Source organism: Cherax quadricarinatus, chromosome 23 (assembly GCF_038502225.1).
Source record: "Cherax quadricarinatus isolate ZL_2023a chromosome 23, ASM3850222v1, whole genome shotgun sequence".
In the NCBI taxonomy this organism is placed as follows: domain Eukaryota; kingdom Metazoa; phylum Arthropoda; class Malacostraca; order Decapoda; family Parastacidae; genus Cherax; species Cherax quadricarinatus.
In genome coordinates, this window is record NC_091314.1 from 16,878,206 (window position 1) to 16,893,500 (window position 15,295).

Below are 15,295 nucleotides of genomic sequence, written 5' to 3' on the forward strand. Positions count from 1 at the left end.
CCAGAGGAATTCCTGCTCTCAGGAGGCAGGAGAAAATATCAACTCTTTGGCTTATTTATCTATCACATTTCATCTAATATGACATAATAAACAATATTAATAACATAGAAACATGATATATACTCTAGAATGAATAAAATAGGCCATAATATGGTCAGTGATGGTGCTGGTGGCAGCATCTGCCATTTACTCTCCCACTCTGACTATAGTATCTTCCCATGCTCTTATTATAAGAGAAAATGGAGTGTTTGTGAGACTAACTGCAGTAGATCAGTTTCATAAAACTGAAACAATGTAGTAAATAATTTTTATTTTTTGTTCACTTTTCACTGATTTACTTGCTAGGCTCTTAATTAGTATCTTACATATCATAGAAGTTTTATGCTGGTACTGCCTGGCAGAGTCCATAACCCCACACCTATCTTGTGTTTATCTATGATTGGTGGTGAGGTTGTCACATATGTAACCACAGGTGTGGTCAAGACGTGTATATATAGGTGAAGACTTGATCACTGTGGGCACATTTGTGGTGGCGGCGGCAGCCATCTGCCTCACTCTCTGCTGCTGCTGTCTTCATTTCTCTAGCTTTTTTCATAGTTCGTAATTGCTTCCTGAGTTTCCTGCTGATTGTACGTGAATACTGTCTCTTTGAACGAGGCATTGTGTAAAAAATTTGTGCAGTATAAGACAAAATTGTGTCCCAAGGGTCTGCTACAGTCACTCAGGGCGACGCACCTCCTCTTCCTTTCTGCCCTTGGTCAGCACTTAGATGGCGTCATAGCAGCTGTACCTACAGCCACCCAGAGAGTTACCAATTTGTTTTTTGAAGCATTTGACACAAAAATATAAAAAAAAAAAAAAACGAAAAATGTCAAAAAATGACAACAAATGTACTACTGTTATGGTATGTCACTGTTGTTTTATTATTATTATTACGTATTATTATTATTAGTATTCATGTACAGTATTATAATAATTATTATTATTATTCTTTAGTTAACTGGAGCAACGATCCAGTTCCCTAGATCAAGAGCCCCTCACCACGTATGTACGAATGATAATAATAATACATATTTAATATTATTATAATTATTTTTTTTTATTATCACACCGGCCGATTCCCACCAAGGCAGGGTGGCCCGAAAAAGAAAAACTTTCACCATCATTCACTCCATCACTGTCTTGCCAGAAGGGTGCTTTACACTACAGTTTTTAAACTGCAACATTAACACCCCTCCTTCAGAGTGCAGGCACTGTACTTCCCATCTCCAGGACTCAAGTCCGGCCTGCCGGTTTCCCTGAATCCCTTCATAAATGTTACTTTGCTCACACTCCAACAGCACGTCAAGTATTAAAAACCATTTGTCTCCATTCACTCCTATCAAACACGCTCACGCATGCCTGCTGGAAGTCCAAGCCCCTCGCACACAAAACCTCCTTTACCCCCTCCCTCCAACCCTTCCTAGGCCGACCCCTACCCCGCCTTCCTTCCACTACAGACTGATACACTCTTGAAGTCATTCTGTTTCGCTCCATTCTCTCTACATGTCCGAACCACCTCAACAACCCTTCCTCAGCCCTCTGGACAACAGTTTTGGTAATCCCGCACCTCCTCCTAACTTCCAAACTACGAATTCTCTGCATTATATTCACACCACACATTGCCCTCAGACATGACATCTCCACTGCCTCCAGCCTTCTCCTCGCTGCAACATTCATCACCCACGCTTCACACCCATATAAGAGCGTTGGTAAAACTATACTCTCATACATTCCCCTCTTTGCCTCCAAGGACAAAGTTCTTTGTCTCCACAGACTCCTAAGTGCACCACTCACTCTTTTTCCCTCATCAATTCTATGATTCACCTCATCTTTCATAGACCCATCCGCTGACACGTCCACTCCCAAATATCTGAATACGTTCACCTCCTCCATACTCTCTCCCTCCAATCTGATATTCAATCTTTCATCACCTAATCTTTTTGTTATCCTCATAACCTTACTCTTTCCTGTATTCACCTTTAATTTTCTTCTTTTGCACACCCTACCAAATTCATCCACCAATCTCTGCAACTTCTCTTCAGAATCTCCCAAGAGCACAGTGTCATCAGCAAAGAGCAGCTGTGACAACTCCCACTTTGTGTGTGATTCTTTATCTTTTAACTCCACGCCTCTTGCCAAGACCCTCGCATTTACTTCTCTTACAACCCCATCTATAAATATATTAAACAACCACGGTGACATCACACATCCTTATATTATTATTATAATAATAATACAATATAATAGTAATAATAATGATAATAATATGTAATAACAGTAAGGAGAAATTTAGAAGGCTGAAAGTAGTTGGCACCACAATCAGCAAAACATTGGTAACCACTACTACTTTTCACCTGTCTAGACTTAAGTAGTCTATAAGTATTAGGTTAAGTCTGCCTGAAATACCTCAGCATGATAGTGGCTTTCTTTGCTCCAATCATATTACGATATGTAAACACACATTGTAACCTTTGCAAAGAAATTAATATTTTATTTATTTATTTATTTAATCCTTAAACTGTCCAAGCAGATCTACGTTCATATGCATAGTGCTCCAAAAGTAGATCTACTTTTTTTTATATATATTTTCAAATACATACTGTATAACAAAAAAAAACGTAGATCAAAGTTTTTTTACACGTTTTCAAATGTAAAAAAAAAAAAAAAAAAAAAAGATCTACTTTTTCTTTACATACTTTCAAATGTTGAAAAAATGTAGATATACGTTTGGACAGTTTAAGGGTTAAGAAACCTCCCTTGAGAGGGAAGTTCGCATCCTGAAATTTTGTTCGTATCCAGAAGCAACAAATCGACTAAGCGACTGTTTGTATCCTGAAAAAATTGCTTGATGGGGCATTCGTAAGCCAAGGTTCCACTGTACAAGATAATACACAAAGAATGGGCTAGTGTATATATAAAAAAATTAAATTAAACTAGGTTAGGAATTTTTGCTAGAATATTGAACAAAGTTGAATGATAAAGCATTAAGGGGAGGAGGGTTATGTATGTACGTACTTGGATTTTTTTAGATTTGTTTTATTTATTATTAACACATTGGCTGTTTCCTGCCAAGGTAGCGTAGCTGAAAAAGAAAAACTTTCACCGTCATTCACTCCATCACTGTATTGCCAGATTTGTGCTATGGATTATTGTCTCGACCAGGCCACGTTCACAAAGGAATTTTGTTAGGTCATGTTCATTGGGTGTTTCATATCTTATTCCTGTTGTACAATCCACTGGAGAATTTTGTCGCTATTTTATGACATAGTTTTTCTTAGCCTGAATAAAAGATTTGGTTTCGTTTTTACAGTGCACTTGTTTACAAAGTTTTTTCGACTTCTGGATGATTAAATGAACTCTACTTGTCGATGAGTAATGCACATGTGTGAAAACACTATGCCCACATTCTCTTTCTAGTATCTTTAGCTAGATATATGGAAATATTTTGTTCGACTACAAGAGTATTGTACAGTATCTCCTCCAGCATGTCATAGTGTCCTGTCTTACTTGGTATGCATATGGTGGTAGCTCGACCCTAAGCTGGGTCGACTCTTGGCACATTGGTAGCATCTTTGACTTTCAACTGAAAGACCTGGATTTGATATTGGGGATGGTAGAGATAAATATGTTTCAGTACACATGTTGCCCCTGTTCAGCTAACAGTAAGTAGGTACCTAGGTACAGTATATGCTTATTTGTGAGTCATAGTCCTATAAAAAAGACTGAAGAACCCCATTGGAAATTAGGTATTCTACTGAATGCTGTTGACTTATCTTGGGTTAATGAACCCTTGGGGTTAATAATCTGGATAAAGTCCTCCTCTTTAATACATAATTTATGGTCTCTTAACTTAGAGAGGGCAGTTTCATTAAACAAAAAAGAGTATCTATATTTCACAACTGACACAAATCGGATGTGAAACTCCTGGTAAGTATTTTGATCTGCAAACACCATTATTCTATTTTGACATACTAAAATGTCATCTCATTTTATCTTCATTTTGTGATTTAGTTGTAAGATTTTCCAGCCACAGTCTGTTTTTTAAGTCTTCAAATTATTTTAATTCTAGAAAGGGGTTGTTTTTACAGGATAATTTCATCTTGCTGTGAATTTTTGTCATCATAGTATTATACTGATGTGTGATGTACTATATTGTGCATTGATGTTAGCTATAGTCTGTGTTAAGGGTATGGCAATGTATTGTTATCAGTGCATATAGGTAAATTTTGGTAGTATTGTATCAGTAGTGGCCTAAAATCTATTATCAGTGTTGATGGGAAGTGACTAATTGTAATTAGTGGGTATTGAGTAATTTTGATGGTGTTGATATTAGCGTGAAATTAAGTTTCAGTACGTATCTACAAAAACTTTGATATTGTCCTATTACTAGTCTGTACAGCAGGACCCCACTTATACAGCAGGTTTGGTTCCTGGCTACCACTTTAAAGTGAAACATAGCCCTCCCCCCTCTTTTTTTTTTCACTCTCTTTCAAATGCATATAAGAGCCGAACTGCTCTGCAATACACCTACCATCCGACTTACGGCCTGCTCGATATACGACCACTCGACTTACGACCGTGTTTTGTATGCCAAATTTCTGGGAAATAAGCAACTGTTTGTGTTGTACACAGTGTTTATCCCAAACCTTACAGTATAAAATACAGTACTAACAGCATAAAAAGTAAAATAAAAAATGAAATACCAAAATAAAACAATAAAATAAAGCCATTACAAAATTTTATGTTTATATTCAGTAGTAAGGTTCGACTTACATCTATTTCGACTTACATCCGGTTGGTCGGAACCAAGCTCGGTCGTAAGTCGGATGGTACCTGTACAAGGGGCTTTTGACATGTACACTCAACTATTATATTCCTTTGTAAAACCATGTATCATGTCAAAATAAATTTATTATTATTATTATTATTATTATTATTATTATTATAATATGTTTACACCATCATATATTAAGTGAGCAATAGAACTAGGCTTAAAAATTCATACACAGTACACACATTACTTACCTTAAAATATTTTTGTCCTTAGTTTTCGGTGAATATATTGTAGGAAATCTCAGTAAATGAAGAATGGGTATAATTGAAAACTGCTGCATTAGTGAAACACCATAAAGTAAAGCACTGTAAAACGGGACCCTCCTGTATACATATTACTGTTTTCCCATTCAGGTGCTGGACGGTTTGGCAAAGTGTACACAGCCGTAAACAATAACACAGGAGAGCTGATGGCCATGAAGATTCTTCCACTGCAACCCAATGATCACCGCTCTATACGACGCATGGCTGATGAACTGCGCATCTTTGAGGGTATCCATCACACGCATCTTGTCCAGTGTTATGGTGTTGAAATACACAATGTACGTCTACATGCACATTTTTTTATTTATACAGGATTCCACAGACATATTTAAAGTTTGTCATTAAACTCTAAACCATAGCCTTATGAAAATTTTGGAATAATACCTCGGTTATTAAAAAAATTTAAATGTTTAAATTTTTATTTTTGAGAATAAGAGTAAATATTCCCAGTTTGTGATGATAATTTAAATGTCATGCTTAAAATGTTTTTTTCCTTCCACTGCTGCCATCACCCCATCCTTTTTCCCCAATCTTAGGTTGGGTTTGTTTCAGTGTTTCATCTTTCATATTTTGGGTAAGCTCAGTGTAAACACATTGTGCTTGCTCAAAAGTAATGTAAATACTGTATCTCAAATTTATGTCTTGGTTATTGATATTTCAAAGCAGCACTGCACAGTTTGTGGATTAATTTGGGTATTGAATTAATTAATAAAGTGTACCAACAAAATCAAATGCAGTAATATCTCATTAGTTATACAGTGGACCCCCGGTTAACGATATTTTTTCACTCCAGAAGTATGTTCAGGTGCCAGTACTAACCGAATTTGTTCCCATAAGGAATATTGTGAAGTAGATTAGTCCATTTCAGACCCCCAAACATACACGTACAAACGCACTTACATAAATACACTTACATAATTGGTCGCATTCGGAGGTGATCGTTATGCGGGGGTCCACTGTACAGTGAAACCTCTACTTGCGAGCGTGTCCACGTGCGAGTTTTTCCAAATACAAGCAGTCGATGGGCCGATTTTTTACTTCCATACACGAGCAAAATTTCCACAAGCGAGCAGACCTCAAGGCAGGTTCCTTGACACTGGTGAGGGACTTCTGCTCTTGATCTCGGGAATTGTATCTCATTTGTTTGTTGGACTATCTTATTGAAACTTGGGCAATGTACGATGGAAAGATGCTTCTTAATGTACACCAAAAATGAAAGAAATCTAAGCATAAATAATGGAGTTCGCTTCTCAGCAATTAGCCACCCCTTTGCGGTAATTTCAAATGGTTTTTATGGTTGTATTCTCGTTTTTTTTTCTCATTTGATAGAATGGAGATATGTTACAGAAATAGATATGATTTTAATTGCTTTCATGACGAAAAGTACCTTGAAATAGAGCTCAACCTAGGAGAAATGGTCCATTGCTTGGCTGTTTCAGTCGGGAATGGGTTGACATTATTTATACAGTTATTGCAATAAGGAATAACAAATTATTTATATAATAATAATAATAATAATAATAATAATAATAATATGTATAATAATAATATGTATAATAATAATATGTATAATAATAATAGTATAATACAGTGGACCCCCGACTAACGATGAGCTCCCAACTCGACCAATTATGTAAGAGTATTTTTGTAAGTGCTTTTGTAGGTGTATATTTGGGGGTCTGAAACGGACTAATCTAATTCACAATATTCCTTATGGGAACAAATTCGGTCTATAACAGCACCCAAACAGACTTCTGGATTGAAATACAATATCATTAGTCGGGGGTCCACTGTAATATAATACAATAATAATCATAATAGTAATATAATATGTATAATAATAATACATATAATAGTGTACTACATATAATAATTATAATAATAGACGGCTTCAGAAGGCCGTCACTAGATGGCCGTGTTTACCACAACAAAGAGGGAGCGGTTGTGGCTGCCTCCACCTGTTACATAATGAGATATTTTATTCATTCTAGAGTATACATCATGTTTCAATGTTATTTATATTGTTTGCTATGTCATATTAGATGAACTGTGATAGATAAATGAGCCATATAGATGGTATTAATGAAATTCATGAAGTACAGTGGACCCCCGCATAACGATTACCTCCGAATGTGACCAATTATGTAAGTGTATTTATGTAAGTGCGTTTGTACGTGTATGTTTGGGGGTCTGAAATGGACTAATCTACTTCACAATATTTCTTATGGGAACAAATTCGGTCAGTACTGGCACCTGAACATACTTCTGGAGTGAAAAAATATCGTTAACCGGGGGTCCACTGTAGTAGTATTTTGCCCGATCTCCAGACAAACTCGTCCACTGCCGACACCGCCCATACCACTACATGAATGACATATTTTATTCATTCTGGAGTATATATCATGTTTCTATGTTATTTATATTGTTTGCTATGTCATATTAGATGAACTGTGATAGATAAATAAGCCGTATAGATGATATTAGCGAAATTATTCATGAAGTATTTTGCCCGGTCTCCAGACAGACTCTCGTCCACCGCTGACACCACCCATACCACTACATGAATGACATATTTTATTCATTTTAGAGTATATATCAGGTTTCTATGTTATTTATATTGTTTATTATGTCATATTAGATGAAGTGAGAGAGATAAATAAGCCGTAGAGTTGATATTAGCGAAATTATTGAAGTACAGAATTCCACTGGAACAGTTTAATTGCATTTCAGTTAATTTAAATGAGGAAAATTGACTCTGCAAACTAGCAAATCCAGTTGCGAGCAAGGTCATGGAACGGATTAAACTCGCAAGTAGAGGTTCCTCTGTATTTTTAAATCTCATGCATGATTCCGAATAAAAGATTAACTGTTTATAGAATAGTAAAAGTTTTTAGTGTACCTGTACCTCATTGCTACCTTGTACCCTAATTAATAGGACCTTTTTTTTTTTTTTTCCATTTGAGGGACTATGGGTATTCGTGTTATCACCGAAGTTACTTGCTGACACGGACTAGCATTGAGAAAAAAGGGGGCAAAGGAGAGCAGTTGGCCGGTATTTTTTGCCAGGATCAGGCCTCTGTCAAGGAGTATCGACCATATTTATGGCTTCCTTCTCTCTTTGTCTCCCTGGTAAAGTTCTAGGAGATATCCATGCCTGTTGGTGATTTCAGTCATCTTTGGGTCTAGTGAGTACAGTATTCACTCACAACACAACGTAGAATGGGTGTTGCTATGCTTGCCCTTTTTTGGGCAGGCATAAAAATATTAGAGAGATTTGAATGTGCTTCTATTATGTTATAGATTGCCTCATTCTAAGGCCTTTTTACTCTTGTGAATTTTGCCGTATCTGTCTTAGATTTTGTTTATGAATTGTTGAGAGCGAGTCCAAAAAGTCATAATTCCAATTTACGAGCCGACTCTTTGCTGACTACTACTACTACTTCCTTTCACTCTACCACTCCTGTCTCCCACCTCGTCCTCCCACTCTACCATTCCCATCCCCCACCTCACCCCTCATATGTATTCTGGCTCCCTTACCTTTGCGTTTCTCTGTGTGACTAGTTAATGATCCAGGTCAGAAACATCATAATAAGTTTGTTTCTTTTGGGTTATTTGTATATTGTTCCAGCCTTGGTATTGTGCTTTTTTATTCTTTATGAGCGATTGTAAACCTCCCACTCCCAAATCTGGAACTACACAGTTAAACATCTCATCTCACTCTTCCTGGGGAGGAGTAGTTGATTGGTTACTTGAGGATAGCAATGAGTTCCCCTGTTGATTAAAAGGCAATTTCAACAATTTTAGGTGTCTAGTTTAGGCTCTGGAACCCTTCCAGATAGAGGCCCTTAACCCTTAAACTGTCCAAGCAGATCTACGTTCACATGCGTAGTGCTCCAAAAGTAGATCTACGTTTTTTTACATATTTTCAAATATAACAAAAAAAAAGTAGATCAAAGTTTTTTTACACGTTTTCAAATGTGAAAAAAAAAGAAGATCTACTTTTTTTTACATACTACTTTAAAATGTTGAAAAAACGTAGATCTACGTTTGGACAATTTAAGGGTTAAATGGTCTGCAGCTCTAAAAATACAGTACATCACAATACAATTTTTATTTCTTTATGCAGTACAAATAATGTAGCTTACATGTAATAAAACATTGGTAGGCATAAAATAAAGCCACTAATTATATGGTGCATTTCAGTCAAACTGATCCTAATGTTTAATTGTTACTAAGACTATTAAGTAGGACCTAAGCAGAGAAATCTTTTTATGTGTTGCACTAACAGTTGGGCTTTGTCAGGTATAGTGCATGTATAAAGACATTATCGTATACATTTTGACTAAACAGAAATATTCGAACAAACGAAGCCTCAGGATCCAAGAGTAGCAATTTTTAGTTATACATACTTTATTGTGAAAACTCTTGTATTACAGTAGTTTTTTCACCATCAGTTAAATTCATCAGAATTGAGGGAGCACCAGCAAGCCAAAGCAGAGGATGTTTACCTTTTTTTTTTATTTATTTAGCACAAGCAGTGTTCTGTTTTCAAATGTTGTGCATATAAAATTTTATACAATTTGTTAATTAACTTTTTTGCAGTTTGTTTACACTTTCAAGAAAATTTTTAAAGACCTCTACTATAATACTGAGAAATCTCTTGGCAGGATGAGATGCTAATGTTTATGGAATATTGTGATGAAGGCACTCTTGAGAGCTTAGCTGTAAGCACAGAAACTGGTCTTCCTGAAGAAAGCGTACGAAAGTATACAAGGCAGCTGTTGGAGGCAGTTAATGCATTACATGAACAGGGCATTGTCCATAGAGATATCAAAGGTAAGAACCTGTACTCTTCACTAATCTGTTTTTTCCTTGCTCATGTTCAGTAAACCCAGATTTTAGTTTTTAATTTGGTTTAATTTAATTTTCCTAGAGTAATCTATAAGGTAGCCTTGTATACTTTTATGTATAATCCTAGCCAATTTACAGATAGTCAGCCAATTGTGAAGATTTTATTTTATCTCGTACTTAGTCTCATATTGACTTGAAACCCACAAATGAGCTAAATTAGAAAGCACTTTCACATTAAAATAATTTTAAATGATTTGTAATAATGGCAGCAAATTATGAATTCATTCAATAAAGTTGAAAGAACTGAGTAACCATATGGCTTTCATTTGTGTATTTATAATTCATCTCTGTGTCTCTCTTTCTTTTCTGTGTGTGTGTCTGTTTGTATCTTTCTGTATCTCTCCCTTTGTATTTCTATTGCTCTCTCTTCCCTTTTCTGTATCTCTCTCTCCTTCCATTCCCTTCCCTGCCCTTTACTCTCTTACTTCTGGTACACTCTCACTTATCACAAACCACTTTAGAACGTTTATACATGTACAGTGGAACCTCCACTAATGAGTTTAATCCATTCTGTGGCCTTGCTCACATCTGGATTTGCTCGTTTGCAGAGTCAATTTTCCTCATTTAATTTGTTCCAGTGGAATTCCAGGGTTCATAAAATACTTCAATAATTTCCCTAATATCAACTCTATGGCTTATTTATCTATCACAATTCATTTAATATGACATAATAAACAGTATACATAACATAGAAACCTGACATATACTCTAGAATGAATAAAATGTCATTATGTGACAAGTGGAGGCAGCCATAACCTCTCCAGTATTTTTGTGGTAAACACTGCCATCTAGTGACAGCCTTTAGAGGCCTTCTATTATTATAATTATTATTATATAGTACATTATTATTATACATGTATTATTATATGTATTATATTATTATTATTATGAATTATTATTATTATGTATTATTATTATTATATATTATTATTATTATGTATTATTATTATTATTATTATTTTTTCAACAAGTCAGCCGTCTCCCACCAAGGTAGGGTGACCCAAAAAAGAAAGAAAATCCCCAAAAAGAAAATACTTTCATCATTCAACACTTTCACCACACTCACACATTATCACTGTTTTTGCAGAGGTGCTCAGAATACAACAGTTTAGAAGCATATACATATAAAGATACACAACATATCCCTCCAAACTGCCAATATCCCAAACCCCTCCTTTAAAGTGCAGGCATTGTACTTCCCATTTCCAGGACTCAAGTCCGACTATATGAAAATAACCGGTTTCCCTGAATCCCTTCACTAAATATTACCCTACTCACACTCCAACAGATCGTCAAGTCCCAAGTACCATTCGTCTCCATTCACTCCTATCTAACACGCTCACGCATGCTTGCTGGAAGTCCAAGCACCTCGCCCACAAAACCTCCTTTACCCCCTCTCTCCAACCCTTTTAAGGACGACCCCTACCCCGCCTTCCTTCCCCTATAGATTTATATGCTTTCCATGTCATTCTACTTTGATCCATTCTCTCTAAATGACCAAACCACCTCAACAACCCCTCTTCTGCCCTCTGACTAATACTTTTATTAACTCCACACCTTTTCCTAATTTCCACACTCCGAATTTTCTGCATAATATTTACACCACACATTGCCCTTAAACGGGACATCTCCACTGCCTCCAACCACCTCCTCGCTGCTGCATTTACCACCCAAGCTTCATACCCATATAAGAGTGTTGGTACTACTATACTTTCATACATTCCCTTCTTTGCCTCCATAGATAACGTTTTTTAACTCCACATATACCTCAACGCACCACTCACCTTTTTTCCCTCATCAGTTCTATGATTAACCTCATCCTTCATAAATCCATCTGCCGACACGTCAAGTCCCAAGTATCTGAAAACATTCACTTCTTCCATACTCCTCCTCCCCAATTTGATATCCAATTTTTCTTTATCTAAATCATTTGATACCCTCATCACCTTACTCTTTTCTGTGTTCACTTTCAACTTTCTACCTTTACACACATTCCCAAACTCATCCACTAACCTTTGCAATTTTTCTTTAGAATCTTCCATAAGCACAGTATCATCAGCAAAAAGTAACTGTGTCAATTCCCATTTTGAATTTGATTCCCCAAAATTTAATCCCACCCCTCTCCCGAACACCCTTGCATTTACTTCTTTTACAACCCCATCTATAATATATTAAACAGCCATGGTGACATTACACATCCCTGTCTAAGACCTACTTTTACCGGGAAGTAGTCTCCCTCTCTTCTACACACCCTAACCTGAGCCTCACTATCCTCATAAAAACTCTTTACAGCATTTAATAACTTACCACCTATTCCATATACTTGCAACATCTGCCACATTGCTCCTCTATCCACTCTATCATATGCCTTTTCTAAATCCATAAATGCAATAAAAACTTCCCTACCTTTATCTAAATACTGTTCACATATATGCTTCAATGTAAACACTTGATCTACACATCCCCTACCCACTCTGAAACCTCCTTGCTCATCCGCAATCCTACATTCTGTCTTACCTCTAATTCTTTCAATTATAACCCTACCGTACACTTTTCCTTGTATACTCAGTAAACTTATTCCTCTGTAATGTTTACAATCTCTTTTGTCCCCTTTCCCTTTATATAAAGGGACTATACTTGCTCTCCGCCAATCCCTAGGTACCTTCCCCTCTTTCATACATTTATTAAACAAAAGACCAACCACTCCAACACTATATCCCCCCTGCTTTTAACATTTCTGTCATGATCCCATCAGTTCCAGCTGCTTTACCCCCTTTCATTCTTCGTAATGCCTCACATACCTCCCCCACACTTACATTCTGCTCTTCTTCACTCCTAAAAGATGGTATACCTCCCTGACCAGTACATGAAGTTACTGCCTCTCTTTCTTCCTTAACATTTAAAAGTTCCTCAAAATATTCTCGCCATCTACCAAATACTTCCATCTCCCCACCTACTAACTCCCCTACTCTGTTTTTAACTGACAAATCCATACTTTCCCTAGGCTTTCTTAACTTGTTTAACTTCAAAAATTTTTCTTATTTTCATTAAAATTTCTTGACATTGCCTCTCCCACTCTATCATCTGCTCTCCTTTTGCACTCTCTCACCACTCTCTTTACCTTTCTTTTACTCTCCTTATACTCTGCTCTTCTTATAACACTTCTGCTTTGTAAAAACCTCTCATAAGCTACCTTTTTCTGTTTTATCACGCCCTTTACTTCATCATTCCACCAATCACTCCTCTTTCCTCCTGCCCCCACCCTCCTATAACCACAAACTTCTGCCCCACATTCTAATACTGCATTTTTGAAACTATTCCAACCCTCTTCAACCCCCCCCCCCCACTACTCATCTTTGCACTAGCCCACCTTTCTGCCAATAGTCGCTTATATCTCACCCGAACTTCCTCCTCCCTTAGTTTATGCACTTTCACCTCCCTCTTACTTGTTGCCACCTTCCTCTTTTCCCATCTACCTCATACTCTAACTGTAGCTACAACTAAATAATGATCCGATATATCAGTTGCCCCTCTATAAATATGTACATCCTGGAGCCTACCCATCAACCTTTTATCCACCAATACATAATTTAATAAACTACTTTCATTACGTGCTACATCATACCTTGTATATTTATTTATCCTCTTTTTCATAAAGTATGTATTACTTATTACCAAATCTCTTTCTACACATAGCTCAATTAAAGGCTCCCCATTTACATTTACCCCTGGCACCCCAAATTTACCTACTGCTCCCTCCATAACATTTTTACCCACTTTAGCATTGAAATCCCCAACCACCATTACTCTCACACTTGATTCAAAACTCCCCACGCATTCACTCAACATTTCCCAAAATCTCTCTCTCTCCTCTACACTTCTCTCTTCTCCAGGTGCATACACGCTTATTATAACCCACTTTTCACATCCAATCTTTGTTTTACTCCACATAATCCTTGAATTAATACATTCTAGTCCCTCTTTTCCTGCCATAGCTTATCCTTCAACATTACTGCTACTCCTTCTTTAGCTCTAACTTTATTTGAAACCCCTGACCTAATCTCATTTATTCCTCTCCACTGAAACTCTCCCACCCCCTTCAGCTTTGTTTCACTTAAAGCCAGGACATCCAGCTTTTTCTCATTCATAACATCCACAATCATCTCTTTCTTATCATTATTATTATTATTATTCTTTCTTTCAACACACTGGCCATATCCCACCGAGGCGGGGTGGCCCAAAAGGAAAAACGAAAGTTTCTCCTTTTACATTTAGTAATATATACAGGAGAAGGGGTTACTAGCCCCTTGCTCCCAGCATATTAGTCGCCTCTTACAACACGCATGGCTTACGGAGGAAGAATTCTGTTCCACTTCCCCATGGAGGTAAGAGGAAATAAACAAGAACAAGAACTAGTAAGAAAATAGAAGAAAACCCAGCGGGGTGTGTATATATATATGCTTGTACATGTATGTGTAGTGTGACCTAAGTGTAAGTAGAAGTAGCAAGACGTACCTGAAACCTTGCGTATTTGTGAGACAGAAAAATGGACACCAGCAATCCTACCATCATATAAAACAATTACAGGCTTTCGTTTTACACTCGCTTGACAGGATGGTAGTACCTCCCTGGGCTGTTGCTGTCTACCAACCTACTACCTAGGATTATTATTATTATTATTACAATATAAATACAGTGGACCCCCGCATAACGATTACCTCCGAATGCGACCAATTATGTAAGTGTATTTATGTAAGTGCGTTTGTACGTGTATGTTTGGGGGTCTGAAATGGACTAATCTACTTCACAATATTTCTTATGGGAACAAATTCGGTCAGTACTGGCACCTGAACATACTTCTGGAGTGAAAAAATATCGTTAACCGGGGGTCCACTGTAATTTGGAATTTTTAGTCACACAAAAAACAGAAGATTTACTGTTATGCAGACTACTGCATTATTGTAATAACGTCAATCCATTCACGACTGCATATTGGAATGTTTACTGTTGAACATCGGCAAAATTACAACATATCTGCTATTTTGAGCTCATTTTCAAGGTATTTCTCATCATGAAACCACTCAAAATCATATTTATTTCTGTAATATATCTTCCATTCTATCAAATGAGAAAAAACGAGAATACAACCATAAAAACCATAGGAAAATACCACTAAGGGGCAGCTAATTGCTGAGAAGTGAACTCCATTATTTATGGTCCGATTTCTTTCATTTTTGGTGTACAT

The 15,295-nt window shown here is 36.7% G+C and overlaps 1 protein-coding gene across 1 annotated transcript in view; it reads left to right on the forward strand.

Moving 5' to 3' along the window:
* The first annotated feature begins 3,890 nt into the window (after positions 1 to 3,890).
* The window catches only part of LOC128685732 (mitogen-activated protein kinase kinase kinase 4), a 45,302-nt gene continuing 33,897 nt past the window's right edge, over positions 3,891 to 15,295 (forward strand). Inside the window, exons 1-3 of the mRNA XM_053772311.2 lie at positions 3,891 to 3,969; positions 5,230 to 5,417; positions 9,807 to 9,975. Of these exons, the coding sequence (XP_053628286.1) occupies positions 5,286 to 5,417; positions 9,807 to 9,975 (301 nt within the window). The 5' untranslated portion in view covers positions 3,891 to 3,969; positions 5,230 to 5,285. The remainder of the gene's footprint in view (positions 3,970 to 5,229; positions 5,418 to 9,806; positions 9,976 to 15,295) is intronic.